This window comes from Cervus elaphus, chromosome 12, assembly GCF_910594005.1.
Source record: "Cervus elaphus chromosome 12, mCerEla1.1, whole genome shotgun sequence".
In the NCBI taxonomy this organism is placed as follows: domain Eukaryota; kingdom Metazoa; phylum Chordata; class Mammalia; order Artiodactyla; family Cervidae; genus Cervus; species Cervus elaphus.
In genome coordinates this window covers 74,146,044-74,163,136 of record NC_057826.1, presented here as the reverse complement: position 1 = coordinate 74,163,136, position 17,093 = coordinate 74,146,044, and the positions used below count along the sequence as shown (strand labels likewise).

Genomic DNA, 17,093 nt, shown 5'->3' with positions numbered 1-17,093 from the left:
CGTGCTGCTGGCCTCAGGTTTAATGCAGCCAGATCTTGAATGTCTATCACAGAGGGTGGTGGGAGCCAAGCCACGGATTCGCCATCACGGAGCACAGAATCTTCCTTGCTCTGCGTTGAATCCTCATACCTCCTGGGAAAGATGAGCTACTTTTAAGCTTTAGGGCCACCAGCTCCCTCTGACCCCAACCCAATCTTCAGTGCAGGAACTGGGGAAGCTGAGGAACAGGGAAATAGCAGGAAGAGGGTGGGGAAACCTAAGGGCAGGAGGGAGACCATGGCCTCAGGAAAGGAGAACAACAGGGGCTTCGTGAGAGGATGAAGGTACATTTTCCTGACACGTAGTCTCCTCTGTTCCCCTCTCCCTCCACTTTGAATCCTTCATTAAAATCTGATCATTTGAAGTTGAAAACATAATCCCAAATCTGCACTTTTTCTTCTGCTCGGTTGCCATTACCTTACCCCTTGCCTCCGGGATTTGGGCTGGGCGGCAGAAGTTCCTGACTGTCCCACAGTGCCTGGACGGCTGACAGACTCATCCTCAGGTCACGTTATTGGAGTATCTGACTTGTTCCATTGGTACCCCGTAAGAAATTGCTCTTTACCTGTGTCTTCACAGGTATGAAGCACCTGAACCTCATTTACCTCCATCATTAATGCTCATGATTAAAATGCTGTTATCCTGCAAGACTAATTTTAATTTTTCTAACATGACTAATCTATATTTATGTCAGGCCCTTTGAATGCTCTCTCTCTTTCTCTTGGTATGACTATCCCCTTAGTTTCTGAATGACCAACTTCTCATATTGCTCAGAATTTACTCCTTTTTGGGTCCCTGACAACCACACTGCAGATTCATTTCTATGAACTGAAACCCACTACAGGTGGCCTTCTGTGTGGATGTGAGACCTGTAGATGTGGAGGGCCAACGGTACTACCCTTTTTAAACAAGGGACTTGAGCATCTGAGAATTTTGATATCTTCTGGGCTCTAGGAACCAATTCCCTGAAGATACTGAGAGATGGCTGTACATTGTATTCCTCAGTATAGTTTTCCTCCCTGACACTTATCACCTGAAAAAAATAATTTTGTAAGTTCAGTTCTTCCCAGTAGAAAAGGCACCATAAGGGCAGAAGTGTATCTTTGTTTATATTGCATCTGCATGACCTTAGAAAACTACCTGGAAGACAATACCTGCACATCGTTTATCTATTGCGTGAATGAAGGAATGAGTGATGGGAGAGGGGCAGACGACACAAGGCAGAGTGATGGGGCAGCTGAATTAACTATTAGAGATGCTGTGTCCATGTTTGGGAAGAAACACATAATCTGTAGAGACAAGGAAGGTTCACTGCACCCTGCATCGTGGCCAATGTGACTCTAGCCTTGCGGTATTCCAACTCCTCCTTCTGTTACTCCAAGGCATTTGGAAGAGTGAGATCATATCTTTCCACTGTTTATTAACCTGAAGTCAGTGGTTTCTGCTGAACCCCAGAATTTTCCAAACCTAGGGTCTCCATGCAATAGCTCCAACCAGAGGAACAAATCTTCCAATGGCTTCTCCAGAGAAGAGGCTCCAGTGCAGCTGGTGTGTGTAGTACTACCAAGAGCAAGAATGAATGATCATATTGGGGGTGGGAGGAAAGAAAGTTGCTATATATCTGGACCTGGAAAAGGGGCTGATATAAAGGAAGTCAGGAACACCAGACTCAAGCACAGAGGTACAGATTTGATGACAAGTCACCTCTGTTTTATTCTGAGGGAAGTCCTTCAAAAGATTCATTCTGTCTCCCAAGCAATCACTTGAATGCTGCTCCTGACCACAGTGTGTGAGAAGCTTTCCCTTCCTGTTCCTCACTGATTCCTGAGTGCAGCTCTGTGATGGAGGGAGAGTAGGAGCTATCATTATTTGCCCCCTTTTCCGTCAGTCTGTTTCCAGAGTCCTGGAGCTTGTGCCCCTTCCTGATCTGAATGTGAATGAGCCACTGACCCATCCTTGGGAGAGGGTCCCATTCCAGGTCTCCTTCCTCACTTTCTCCACCACATGACAGGCTGCTCCCTCCTCCAGGACATAGAAGTTCTCAGAAAAGACTGTCACCCCTTCTCCAGGTAGTACCAGAATCTGATCATGTACTACCCGAACATTTTATATTGTTCCACATTAGACTCAAACTCTGGATCCACCCCTAGGATGACCATACATACCTGAAGATTCGATATACTAATTTAAAAATGAATCTCTGAGACTGAAATTTGCTTTTTTTCTTTTGGCCTTATCACAATTATGATAGTCCCCTTTCATTTTTGCACCATATAGTTTACCGCTCTCATTTAGCATATGATTCTTAGATCAGAATAAAATACATTTGCTTCTAGTTACTGAGGACTCTGTGCCTCCTGGTGTTGGAATAGTCAGCTATGAATGGAGGCCTCAGTTTCCTGCCCTACAGCAGAGAGAAGGAAAAGTCTGCGCAACTTCAAGACACAGGAACCTCTTATCCTTATGTCTCTCATTTTCCCACAAATCTCTGTTGAGAAGGAGAAACGCCTCTAGGCCAGGATGTAACCACATGACAGAAGGACACAAGCAGACACAAAGAAACTTGTGTATAATGTTGTAAAGTTTATTGTGGGCACAGATGTAGCTTCAGCTGAGCAAAGCGTAAAGGGCACCGGGGAGGCTGGTGCCATGAGGACTGATGTTGATATCCCAGGAGGATTTGGGGATAGGACTGCAGCTATGACCATTGTGCTTGGTAGCTAAGCATGGGCCAAAGTGCTGACCCCAAATCTAGATGATCTTATCCAAGTGAACTGGAACCACAGGGTACCTGGGACTGTCTCGGGATGATCTGTTCTCACAGGCAATGATGAAGATCTTCTGTGTCGATGTCTGTTGGTAATGACAGTTTGTGTAATTCATTGCATTTCTTGTGAGGTTGCAGTGGGTTATAGGCACTTGGACTGAGCTATTATGACAGTTCATCTTGCCTTGTTGAGAGCAGGTTACATTTGGGGTGTTACAAATACCAGCTACATAAGCAAATGTTTTGTGGAGAAAAGTATTTCTATCTTTACATACCATTCTGTAACGGTTAACCACTTGCATTGCGGCATTGCATTGAGGGTAGGCGATATTTATGTGCTGAATCTCAAACCATTGAGCCCAGGTTAAAGTATCAGGTGGGGCATGGAGTGAGATCACCATTCCCAAGAGCCCCAGCAGCAAAATGAGACAAAGCCGAGAATCCTGCTGTATTGGAACCATGTTTCCTGTGAAAAGAAGGGTATATTTTGCATCCCAGCAACTAATAATACAGTCCCTCCTCGCTCACCCAGCAGACCCTGGCTGTCACTATGTTTCTAGCTCCTTTCCCCTCTGCTCCCCAAAGTCTTTCCTGTGCCCTAACTTCAGCTCTAGGGCTTCTTGTCTTACCTGGTACCTCTGCTATGGCTCCTGTGAGAACAGATCCAGCTGGTGGTCCTGGGGCTCAGGGGCAGCTGGTCTACCCCCATTCTTGGGATTGGCGATATAGAGCAGTCCCTGTGGGTGGGGCCAGCAGAAGCACGAGGGTTCGGAGTCTAGGGCATGAAGAAACCCACAGACTGGCACAGGGCCCACTTATGCAATGAGCCTCTTTGTTTCATCATTTGCCAATCCACGTGTCCCCAGGGACACACCACTCTGCTTCTCTTGTAGCAAATCTAATTCTAGGCATCCTGTGCAGGGCACAGCTCTGTCACTGGGTCTGGCTTTCAGATGAAAAATATCACTGCCTGCAGAATGGCCTTAGATTTTGTACTCAGCTTGGGGCAACACATTGAAAGACTAAAGTACATAAACGCAGGCCCAGTACTCAGCAAATAAGAGTCAGGGAGGCTTGTATGCACAAGAGGAACTCAGGTCTCTGTTTAATTTTTAGTAATCGTTCCGGTTCCCTCTCACCCAAATGTTCTTTATCGCCTCACCTCCCTGTGCTGGAAACTTGAGCTTTGAATTTCTCATTGCACAAAATCCTATAAGCAATTAGTTTGCATCTATGAGTTTTTGTTCTTACTGTCATTTTTTTTCCTGCTTCCCATGCACTGAATTCACTTTTTCTTGTTTTTACCCTGGCCCGATTTTTGCTCTCACTTCCTGTGAAGTAGCATAACCTAAAACACCCAAAAGAAAGTCTGTAAGATCTACCAGAGAATGAACATTTAGTATCATAGAGGGGATTCCAAGCTAGAGCTTGAATTCCTGCATTCTTTTCAATCTGTGCTATTTTCTACAAAACAGTCTGCCTTAGAGCCATCATTTATCTTTCTAGTACATTTCATTTCTCAATGTTAACAAGAAAAAACTTTTTTAACTTAAAATGAGCATTAGTTGATAAGACATTGCATTCCTGGAACTATGGAAGTCATAGCATGTAACTTGATGTATGAAACATACTCTTGGTTCTCAGAGAAGCAGAACAAAATTATGGTAGACCCATGATTTTATTACAGTGTGATAGAGGTAAAAACATTGTGTGAAGACATTTTTTGAGAGGCACTGTGGACAAAGGGATAGGAAGGTTTCCAGAGGAAATGTCCATTTGAGCAGGGTTATAAAGGATAAATAGAGTTTAGGGACTTTAGGGAATAAATGAGCATTCTAGCCTAAGAAGATGGTGTGGGACATTATACAGACAGGAAGAGTGTATTAAGGTATGAAGAGCCTTTAGCTAAGAGATGTTAAATCTCTGGTCTAACCTCTAAGTTAGAAGACTAGATTAGGTCCTTAAATGGTACTGTACAGTCTGCCATAAAAATTAATCCATGTTATTTATTTTTACTGCCTTTCTATATTTCTGTCATCTGGAAATGCAATTATTTTACCATTGATGTCTTTAAGTAAACATCGACATAATGGTGACCTAGATAGGACTCAGTGCAGTGCTAATAGGATTCTGCCGGAAATCATGTTCTGCCTAAAATGCATTAATATCTTTTATCATGAAACAAGTTTTTTTCCATGTTATTTTGTAAAAAGAATTTTCATGAGAGATGAAGATGCCCAAATGAATTAGATGTAGTTTAGCCCTTCTGTGATGCTGACAACCACACTGGCTAGAAGGACCCGTACTTAAGTGTCTATAATGTGAACTAAATATCATACACTGTGGTCACAGGGGATGCAGCTGGCTCAAAAACCTGCTCTGGACTGGCCTATACAATTTTACATTTAATACTGGGTTTTAGATATTAACTCTTCAAATTGGGATAATTCACATAAAAATCTGCATTCCTGCGTTATCCTTAAGAATAAGGAGATGTTGGTGCACTGAGTCTCTTTCACCACAAGGGATCAACTAGAGGGGAATAGTCCCTGACTCTGGTGAAGGTGGCAATAGTTCAGGGGTTTTCACTCACTCTCATACCTACTGATCACATCCTGTCTGCTCAGATACTGCCCATCGCACTTGCTACAAGCGTCCTGAGAGGTGACTCAAACAATATCATGACTGATTTGCAACCATGCTTCCCACCTTTAAAATTGTATTTGGAGTACACATCTATGATTTTCCTGATTGGTTCATCCACAGTTTTCCGCTTGTGCACCTTTACCTTACAATAAATCTCTTTTATTTTTTTTTTAATTTTTTATTTATTTATTTATTTATTTTTTTAAAATAAATCTCTTCATATAAATTTTAGTTGGTTAGTCTGCATGTCGTTCAGTAACTGCCTCTAATCAGTCAGTCAGTTCAGTCGCTCAGTCATGTCCAACTCTTTCCAACCCCATAAAACTCAGCATGCCAGGCCTCCCTGTCCATCACCAACTCCTGGAGTTTACCCAGACTCATGTCCATTGAGTCAGTGATGCCATCCAACCATCTCATCCTCTGTTGTCCCCTTCTCCTCCTATCCTCAATCTTTCCCAGCATCAGGGTCTTTTCAAGTGAGTCAGCTCTTCGAATCAGGTGGCCAAAGTATTTGAGTTTCAGCTTCAGCATCAGTCCTTCCAATGAGTACTCAGGACTGATCTCCTTTAGAATGGGCTGGTTGGATCTCCTTGCAGTCCAAGGGACTCTCAACAGTCTTCTCCAACACCACAGTTCAAAAGCATCAATTCTTTGGTGCTCAGCTTTCTCTATAGTCCAACTCTCACATCCATACATAACTACTGGAAAAACCACAGCCTTGACTAGACAGACCTTTGTTGGCAAAGTAATGTCTCTGCTTTTTAATACGCTATCTAGGTTGGTCATAACTTTCCTTCCAAGGACTAAGTGTCTTTTAATTTCATGGCTGCAGTTACCATCTGCAGTGATTTGGAGCCCCCCAAAATAAAGTCAACCACTGTTTCCCCATCTGTTTGCCATGAAGTGACAGAACTGGATGCCATGATTTTAGTTTTCTGAATGTTGAGCTTTAAGCCAACTTTGTCACTTTCCTCTTTCACTTTCATCAAGAGGCTCTTTAGTTCTTCTTCACTCTCTGCCATAAATGTGGTGTCATCTGCATATCTGAAGTTATTGACATTTCTCCTGGCAATCTTGATTCCAGCTTGTGCTTCATCCAGCCCAGCATTTCTCATGATGTACTCTGCATATAAGTTAAATAAACAGGGTGCTATGAATCACAACTTCTAATTTTAGGTAGTGTGCCTTTTCTTCTTGGTTGTTTTCAGAGAACTAGGTTAGTTTCACACTACAAAGGTATCTTTTTCCTCTACAAAAAGACAAATTTTTTTCATTGAAAATAAATTTCTAAACCTTTTTTTGTCCTGAGGCCTGCAGCATACCCTCTTCAGAAAGTTAGGGTCAGGGACTTCCCTAGTGGTCCAATGGCAAGACTTCACACTTCCAGTGGGGCCCTGGTTCGATCCCTAGTAAGGGAACTAGATCCCAGGTGCCAAAACGAAGAGCTGGCACCACCAAATAAATTAAAAGAAAAAAAGTTAAGGTCAGGTAAAGGATCTTGATTTGAATCAGAGCTCTACTACTTCTGAGAAATGAGATGCTCTATGTATTGACACTGTGTATTGCTCTATGCATTGACACTTGGCCATGTGGAACACACCAGAGGGTGGGATGCTTTAAGCCATATGGCCAGTTATGCAGGGCCATGAACACACGAAATTGTGAACTCTGTAAATAATAACATACTTATCAGAACTATTGTGTGAATTAAGCAAGAATAGCTAAGGATAGTAAAGTTAAAAAAGAGACAGTTCCTCTTTTCTTGGCTAATGATCAAGCAGAAGTTAAAGGATGTTGAAATCTAGTTATGATATCCCAACTGTTTCCTGACTGCTGTCAGTTAGCTCTTGCCTTGTTGCCGAAATAGACAAAAGGCTTTTGAGGCTTATCTACCAAGGAGAACTATCAATATAAGATCTATGAAATCTACTTACACTACAACTTGCAGGTGCCCCTCCCCCCACACTCATTATCAAGTCTGGTAGCCTAGCTGATTTTGGAGTTCTGGACGGTGTGTATACTGATTTCTTCCCTTCCCTTATTAAAATGTAGATCCAACTCTCAGAAAGCTTCTCCCACAATAAGAACATTCACAAAAATTTAAATTGTGGAGACAAAAACAATGTAATCTTTACATAAAAGTGATTGAAAACTTTTTTGTTTCACCTAAATTCACTAGCAACTGTTTTTCAGAAAAATTAGATTTATTGGGATTAACAAATCACAAAGGGAAACTCAATTTGCAAACAAAATATTTCTCCCTACCTGAACATGTATGAGCCAATAGGGTACACAGAGAAAACCACATATGGACTCATACACACAAGTAATGCCTTATTAGGGCTTGAAAGACAGAAAAAGACTGAACTGAAAGAGCTCTTTAGTCTATAATCTTCACTTTAGAGATAAGTAGGATGAGGTGATTGGCCCATCTCCAAAAGCAAGTTTGTGACAGACAGGCACCAAACTGCAGGTTTCTTTCTTCGTATTTGTAGTGATGTCATAGGTACTCTGTGTGATGCTGATAAAGATTCTGGCTGTGAAATAGTAAACATGAAATGAGTCCTATGAGGCAGTCTGTTTAAGATCATTGACAGACCTGAGAGTTTTCCAAATGGCCTTCCCCTTACGGTCTGGGAAGAAAATGTCCATAATATAATTCCTATAGGATTAGAGGAAAGAGGGAAGGCAATGAGGGTTCCATTTCTGCTAGAAATATCCACCACTGAGAGGGACATGTTTGTCTCCTTGGATGTCATCTGCTCTGCAAAAGCCCTGCCCTGAGACTCTCAGGTATTCAAGAAAGGAATCAGCATATTAGGCCCAGAAACAGGAATCTGACACCCAGTCCTTACTCCTTATACATAGAGAAGCCAGAGTCTTTATTCTGCCTCCACGAGGCAGAGGACTTTGAGAGGGAAACATGAAATTCACTCTCTTAGAACTGAGTACACCCACTTTCTTTTAAACAAAATTTAAAACAGGCATAAATAATTTAAGAAAGTTGAAATATTTTCTAAGATGCAAGGCATATGGATTGTCAATTACCCTTCAAGCTCACCAACTGTAGAGAAGGTTTGGCAGAGACACCTGCTTCATTCATAGGCTGTGGAGTCAGGAGGCTGATATATGCAAACACTTCAGAGATATACGTCTTTCGGTTAACTACTCGAGTGAGGAGAGAAATCACTGGAGAGTTTGGAAATACCTGTGTATGTCAAACCCATAAAGGGGTGAGTGGGTGAAAGGCACCTTCTTTCTTGGCAAGTCCTTCCCTTCTCTCCTTCACTTTCTCAGAGAAAAGAAGGGGAGGGGGTGGTGAGGTGGAAAGGGGATGTGAGAATAGTAGTTTCTGTGAGTACAAGAAGAGTAAGTATAGCTAGGGGCCTGTCTACAATGCAAGAGATGCAGGTTTGATCCCTGGGTTGTGAAGATTCCCCTGGCAATCCACTCCAGGACTCATGCCTGGACAATCCCATAAAAAGAGGAACCTGGAGGGCTATATAGTCCATGGGGGTTACAGAAGAGTTGGACACTTAGTGACTATAAAACAACAACGGGGGCCACCAGGAACATTAAGTGTTTGGGCCAAGAGTTCTTAGAAATAGTTATCTTGAGGGAAAGGGTTAGAGATCCAACCAGTCCATCCTAAAGGAGATCAGTCCTGGGTGTTCATTGGAAGGACTGATGCTGAAGCTGAAACTCCAACACTTTGGCCACCTCATGTGAAGAGTTGACTCATTGGAAAAGACCCTGATGCTGGGAGGGATTGGGGGAAGGAGGCGAAGGGGACGACAGATGGCTGGATGGCATCACCGACTCGATGGACATGAGTTTGAGTAAACTCCTGGAGTTGGTGATGGACAGGGAGGCCTGGCGTGCTGCTATATTCATGGGGTCGCAAAGAGTCGGACACGATTGAGCAACTGAACTGAACTGAACTGAGGGAAAGGGACCAGAGCCTGCTCCTTGACCCCACCCTTCCTTGACCTGCTTTCACAGGGAACATGAATCTGACATGGATCCTTCTCCTCCTCCTCCTGCTGGAGCTAACTGTCTTCACTCCAGGCCTGCCCTTCTCAAGACGGCACATAGATAACCCCAGGTCATGGGTTCCTGGGGGACAGCACCGATACTGTGATGTGATGATGAGGCGACGGTGGCTGATCCACAGGGGTAGATGCAAGCAGATCAACACCTTCATTCACGAGGATCTGGCCACCATAGCGGATTTCTGCACAACTCCAGCTGTGCCCCGTACCAGCAGCCGCTCCTTGCAGAGCTGCCACAACAGCTGTCACGACGTCAGCGTCACAGACTGCTTTGCCAAGGCAGGAACCCGGCCCCCCTACTGCCACTACCAAAAGAAGGACTCCATCAGGCCCATCCGTGTGGGCTGTAAGGACGGGGCCCCTTGTTCACTTGGACAGCTAGGTTCCTCCCAGCTCTGACATGGGAAGCCGATTGCACTCTACACCTCCGGAGCTTTGAGGCTCTGCCAAAGCCTTCCCTGTAAATGCTGCTTCTCTTGCCTTCGGATCCCTTATTTTTCCTAGCAACGAGAATCTCTCTCTTGAAACCTCTCCCCAAACCCTCACTCCACACCCGACCCTTGTTTTTTCTTCTTGACTGAGCAGCCGGGGGTCACAGGGCATGTGGGATCTTATTTCTCCCACCAAGAATGGAAGCTGAGCCCTGGTATTGGGAGCAGCGTCTTAACCACTGGACCACCAGAAAAGTCCCCCATGATGTAGGGTTTTGGGTGTAGGACAAGATGGGGGTGAGCGGAGTTGGGGCGGAGGTCGCAGGGAGTAAGCCCTTTTAGCTCAAAAGGCATCTACCCTGGAAAAGCCTTGCTGCCACGGAGCGGCTACACAAGGCCGGCTGGTTGGGCTGACTTGCTCACAGGCAACTCTAAAAAGAACTCCCGATGGCGCCAGCCCAGGGCACCCCCGAGTGGCCCGGTTCGCAGGGTTTTCCTGCCGGACCTTCAGCTCCTTTCTTCCCAATGGGTTCCTGCGGAGGGGATTCGGGACTACTCGGCTTCCTTTACAGAAACAAATCACTGATGCGCGGGACACAGCCAGCGAAGGAGCCGCTGCCTGGAAGAGAGGTGGCCTAGCCGGGCAACTGCATACCGCGCGGCCCCTTCGGAGTCTCCTGCCGGTGGCCTCGGCTGCCTCAACTGGCCCGCAGTGGGCGCTGAGCCACCCCAGTCCCGGGGTCAGTCAATCAGTTCAGTCGCTCAGTCGTGTCTGACTCTTTGCGACCCCATGGGCTGCAGCACGCCAGGCTTGCCTGAACATCACCAACTCCTGGAGCTTACTCAAACTCATGTCCATTGCATCGGTGATGTCATCCAACCATCTCATCCTCTGTCATCCCCTTCTCCCACCTTCAATCTTTCCCAGCATCAGGGTCTTTCCCAATGAGCCAGCTCTTCGAATCAGGTGGCCAAAGTATTGGAGTTTCAGCTTCAGCATCAGTCCTTCCAATGAGTACTCAGGACTGATTTCCTTTAGGATAGACTGGTTGGATCTCCTGGCAGTTCAAGGGACTCTCAAGCGTCTTCTCCAACACCACAGTTCAAAAACATCAATTCTTTGGCGCTCAGCTTTCTTTATAGTCCAACTCTCTCATCCATACATGGCTACTGAAAAAACCATAGCTTTAACTAGATGGACCTTTGTTGGCAATGTAATGTCTCTGCTTTTTAATATGCTTTCTAGGTTGGTCATAGATTTTTTTCCAAGGACTAAGTGTCTTTTCATTTCATGGCTGCAGTCACCATCTGCAGTGATTTTGGAGCCAAAAAAAAAAAAAAAAAGTCTCTCACCGTTTCCATTGTTTCCCCATCTATTTGCCATGAAGTGATGGAGGTGGATGCCATGCTCTTAGTTTTCTGAATGTTGATTTTTAAGCCAACTTTTTCACTCTGCTTTTTCCACTTTCATCAAGAGGCTGTTTAGTTCTTTTTCTCTTTCTGCCATAAGGGTGGTGTCATCTGCATATCTGAGGTTATTGATATTTCTCCTGGCAATCTTGATTCCAGCTTTTGCTCATCCAGGCCTGCATTTCGCATGATGTATCAGGAAAGAAGTACATCTACCCTGTATATTGTCCCAGGGTCAAGCAGAGACCAAGGCTTCTTTCTGTGTTCCTCTCAAGATGGAGAGAGATGGGTTGGAAGTTTCTTGGTTACCCACACAGGAATGGAGGATAACAGATGATTAAATAGAAAATTCAGGCAGCATAAATATTAATATAAACTAACTTTCAAAAAACCCCCAGAGATTTATGAGTTTACCATAACTTTCCTGCTCTTGTGCTTCTTAGTATTTAACATCCTAGTGCCATAGGTATAAAGGAAGATCTGCACAGAACATCTGAGTTATAAGCTTTGCAGTTTGGCTGCCTTGGGAAAAAAAAGTCTATGTGTTTCTTGGAATCCATCATATATATATTTCATTATATATAATTATATTTTTATATATAATGGATACATATATATGTGTGTATTTTATATGTGTTGTTGTTTATTCACTGAGTTGTCTGACTCTCTTGCAACCTTGTGGACTGTAGCCAGCCTGGCTCTTCTATCCATGGAATTTTCCAGGCAAGAACACTGGAACAGGTTGCCATTTCCTTCTCCAGGGGATCTTTCCAACCCAGGGATTGAACCTGTGTCTCCTGTGTCTCCTGCATTGGCAGGCGAATTCTTTACCACTGAGCCACCAGGTAAGCCCATCATACATATGTATATGCGCATGCACACACACACACACAATCCCCTTCTGAAGGAAGTGTTTCTACCCATAAGAAAGAACAGTGATAGGTGACCATGTTCTCTGAGACTCCCTCAAAATGGCAACAGGGCTTTGCATCAAAGGAGGGCACTTGACTCTAGGCAGCCATCCATGGACTGACTGGGTAGGTGCTCATGGTGTAAACTGATGTGGGGATTTTACCCTCATGGGATCCTGGTGACAAAACTGGATATTCTTATTTTTCATCTTTTCCCCTGAAGTCAGGACCTGTAGTCATGTGCTACCCTTTTGTGACCTTCCTTACTTAATACTTGCTATAAAAATGTTTTCAACAGAATTTAACTTGCTAATATTTAAAGATTTAAAAAAAACTTATATTCATGAATGAAATTGGTTGGAAAAATTTTTGGTACTATCTTCTTTGATTTTGGTATCCAGATTCTGTGTTCACCTTCAGAAATGAGTTGAGGCATATCCCTTCTTTCTCTATTTTCTATAACTGTAATTATATGTTATTTTATTATTTACAGAACTCATCTGTAAAGGCCATTTGGCCCTAATATTTTTTTTTCTAAGAATATGTCATTTAATACTGTTAATTTTATAGCACAAAATAAAACAAGCTATGATCCCCAAAAATAATTTTAAAAGCTTACACAGAAAATATTATTGCCTGAAGTTTCTGGTCTTTAAGTTACAGGTCAAAGAGTCTGTGTTGTGTAGCTGTCTCTTTATTTTTTTTTTTTAATTTTTATTAGTTGCTAATTAGAGGCTAATTACTTCACAACATTGCAGTGGGTTTTGTCATACATTGACATGAATCAGCTATGGACTTACATGTATTCACCATCCCGATCCCCCCTCCCACCTCCCTCTCTACCTGATTCCTCTGGGTCTTCCCAGTGCACCAGGCCCGAGCACTTGTCTCCTGCATCCCACCTGGGCTGGTGATCTGTTTCACCATAGATAATATACATGCTGTTCTTTTGAAACATCCCACCCTCGCCTTCTCCCACAGAGTCCAAAAGTCTGTTCTGTACATCTGTGTCTCTTTTTCTGTTTTGCATATAGGGTTATCATTACCATCTTTCTAAATTCCATATATATGTGTTAGTATGCTGTAATGTTCTTTATCTTTCTGGCTTACTTCACTCTGTATAATGGGCTCCAGTTTCATCCATCTCATTAGAACTGATTCAAATGAATTCTTTTTAACGGCTGAGTAATATTCCATGGTGTATATGTACCACAGCTTCCTTATCCATTCATCTGCTGATGGGCATCTAGGGTGCTTCCATGTCCTGGCTATTATAAACAGTGCTGCAATGAACATTGGGGTGCACGTGTCTCTTTCAGATCTGGTGTCCTCAGTGTGTATGCCCAGAAGTGGGATTGCTGGGTCATATGGCAGTTCTATTTCCAGTTTTTTAAGAAATCTCCACACTATTTTCCATAGCGGCTGTACTAGTTTGCATTCCCACCAACAGTGTGAGAGGGTTCCCTTTTCTCCACACCCTCTCCAGCATTTATTGCTTGTAGACTTTTGGATAGCAGCCATCCTGACTGGCGTGTAATGGTACCTCGTTGTGGTTTTGATTTGCATTTCTCTGATAATGAGTGATGTTGAGCATCTTTTCATGTGTTTGTTAGCCATCTGTATGTCTTCTTTGGAGAAATGTCTGTTTAGTTCTTTGGCCCGTTTTTTGATTGGGTAGCTTATTTTTCTGGAATTGAGCTGCAGGAGTTGCTTGTATATTTTTGAGATTAATCCTTTGTCTGTTGCTTCATTTGCTATTATTTTCTCCCAATCTGAGGGCTGTCTTTTCACCTTACTTATAGTTTCCTTTGTTGTGCGAAAGCTTTTAAGTTTCATTAGGTCTCACTTGTTTATTTTTGCTTTTATTTCCAATATTCTGGGAGGTGGGTCATAGAGGATCCTGCTGTGATTTATGTTGGAGAGTGTTTTGCCTATGTTCTCCTCTAGGAGTTTTATAGTTTCTGGTCTTATATTTAGATCTTTAATCCATTTTGAGTTTATTTTTGTGTATGGTGTGTATGAAACTAGAACACTTTCTAACACCATACACAAAAATAAACTCAAAGTGGCTGTCTCTTTAAAACACACAGTGAAGGTCGGCGAGAGGTGAGGTCACTGTTCCTCCTGCAGAGACCCGGTCTGGCTCTGAGGACGCCCCTCGGCCGCGGGTGCGCCCAGCCCTGGGGACGCGGGTTGATATTTTCTTTAATACTATTTTAAACTTCTGTTTCATTTTCTTTAAAGATTACAGACATGCTGAGTTTTCTAGTTCTTCTTTTTTAAAATTGAGGTATAGTTGATTTACAATATTAGTTTCAGGTGTACAGAATAGTGACTAAGTATTTTTTCAGATTGTACTGTGTAATAGGTTATAACAAGATAATGGCTACAATTCCCTGTGCTGTACAGTATATCCTTGTTGCTTACCAATTTTATACATAATAGTTGATGTCTGTTAATCCCATACCCATAATTTGTCCTTACCCTCCTTCCCTTTCACCTTCAGTAACCACAAATTTGTGTTCTATATCTGTGAGTCTGTTTTGGTTTTGCATATACATTCATTTGTCTTATTTTTAGGATTTCACATAAAAGTGATATCTCTAGTTTTTCTAGAGATAATATTTGGCAAGTTGTTTTTTCCTCTAGGAATTTATCCATTTCATTGAAAATACTTAAGTATATTGGCACAAATTTATTCATATTCTTTTTAAAAAATGTTTGTAGCATCTCTATTTACATCTTATTTCTGACATTTATTTATACCTTTTAAAATTGATAAAGCTTCTGAGAGCTGTTATTTTATTAGACTTATTAAACAAAGATTTTCTCAAACATACAAAAGCTAAAAGAACTCATTGCCCGAAGGAAGGGAGAAGGAAATGGCAATCCACTCCAGTGGTGGGCTTCTGTCTATGGGGTCACACAGAGTCGGACACGACTGAAGCGACTTAGTAGCAGCAGCAGCAGCCTGAAGGAAGTCCTTAAGGCAGGGGAAAAATAATAACAGGTGGAAACAGGAACCTACACAGAAATGAAGGACACTGGGAATTGTAATTACATCACAGTATATATATTAACTCCTGGGAATAGGGCATTTAAATAACATTGAAAGGTTTGAGTTGTAACTCTAAAATACTGGGTTTTGTTCTCCATAAAAGAGTAAGTTTATTTTCTAAAGCAGAAGCTCTGAAAACATAGTTGTTTTTTTTTTACCCTTCTAATAAAAGTCGAAGAGTAAAACTGCCTCCAAATTAAAAACAAATTCTTAAAATAAATAAAATTCTTGCTTTAAAACTTTTTCCCTTGACTATCTTAAATTTTTTTTTCCATGTAAGTCACATTTATTTTTATCTGCTCAAATGATTTTTTTCTTTTTCATTAATTTTGTCATTTCACTAAACTATGTCTTGGTATTGGTCATTTTACATTGATATTCTCAGTTATAGTGTATTCGCTTTCATTTTGCACTCACAAACCTTTTTTTAAATGTTCAGTTGTTTTACTGAATTATAGCTTTTAGTATTGGCTTCCATCTTTACATATGTTTCACCTTCAGAAATTCCTGTTATCCATATGTTAAATATTCTTTGCTATGTCCCATCATTGTCACTTTCTTTTGTTACTCAATTGTTTCATCAACTGGGGACCACAGCCTGGGTTCACCAGATTCCTTAAAAGGAACTGAGTTAACATCCTCTGCTCCCTGTCACTAACCTAAAGGAAGCAAGGTGATGGGATGTGAGTGACTTAGAGCAGTGACTCACCAATCAGAGAAAAATTACACAAGGAGTACTTCCTTCAATGGGAGGGATGTGCCCTGTAAGAATGTTTCTACACTGTGGGACACCACCCACTGAAGCAAGCTGTGCTGTCATCTCTGGAATCTGGCAGAAAGTGAAAATAAAGACCATTAAAAAAAAAAAAGGTAGTAGAAAATTCCGAAACAGTCATCCATTTTGTAATATGCTCACTGGGAGCTGATGATGACTCAGATCATGAACTCTTTATTGCAAAATTCAGACTTAAATTGAAGAAAACAGGGAAAACCACTAGGACATTCAAGTATGACTTAAATCAAATCCCTTGTGATTATACAGTGGAACTGACAAAGAGATTCAAGAGATTAGGTCTGATAGATAGAGTGCCTGAAGAACTATGGATGGAGGTTGTAACATTGTACAGGAGGCAGTGATCAAAAACATCCTCAAGAAAAAGAAATGCAATAAGTCAAAATAGTTGTTTGAGGAGGCCTTACAAATAGCTGAGAAAAGAAGAGAAGCGAAAGGCAGAGAAGAAAAGGAAAGATACCCATCTGAAAGCAGAGTTCTGAAGAACAACAAAGAGAGATGAGAGCCTTCTTAAGTGAACAGTGCAAAGAAATAGAGGAAAACAATAGAATTGGAAAGACCAGAGATCTCTTCAAGAAAATTAGAGATATCAAGGGAACATTTCATGCAAGCATGGGCACAATAAAGGACAGAAATGGTATGGACCTAACAGAAGCAGGAAAGGTTAAGAAAAGGTGGCAAGAATACACAGAAGAACTATACAAAAAAGGTCTTAATGACTGGGGTAACCACGATAGTGTGGTCACTGTCCTAGAGCCAGACTTCCTGGAGTGTAAAGTCAAGTGGGCTTCAGGGAGCATCACTATGAGCAAAGCTAATGGAGGTGATAGAATTCCAGCTGAGCTATTTCAAGTCCTAAAAGATGATGCTGTTAAAGTTCTGCACTCAAACTCAGCAGTGGCCACAGGGCTGGAAAAGATCAGCTTTCATTACGGTCCCAAAGAAGGGCAATGCCAAAGAATGTTCAAAGTACCATGCGATTGCAC

The 17,093-nt window shown here is 42.3% G+C and overlaps 2 protein-coding genes across 2 annotated transcripts in view; one reads left to right on the top strand and one right to left on the bottom strand.

The window, feature by feature from the left end:
- LOC122704587 (seminal ribonuclease-like) overlaps nt 1-17,093 on the top strand; it is a 42,980-nt gene that overhangs the window by 11,749 nt on the left and 14,138 nt on the right.
- Nucleotides 2,610-3,564, bottom strand: RNASE2 (ribonuclease A family member 2). The gene is made up of 2 exons (XM_043919444.1): nt 3,436-3,564; nt 2,610-3,272 (listed from the first exon to the last, which is right to left on the bottom strand). The coding sequence occupies exon 2, from the start codon at nt 3,265-3,267 to the stop codon at nt 2,791-2,793; it is 477 nt and encodes a 158-aa protein (XP_043775379.1). The 5' UTR covers nt 3,268-3,272; nt 3,436-3,564; the 3' UTR covers nt 2,610-2,790.

Coding starts and splice junctions, on each gene's coding strand:
- RNASE2 (XM_043919444.1), bottom strand. CDS start 3,267: ATGGTTCCAATACAGCAGGATTCTCGGCTTTGTCTCATTTTGCTGCTG.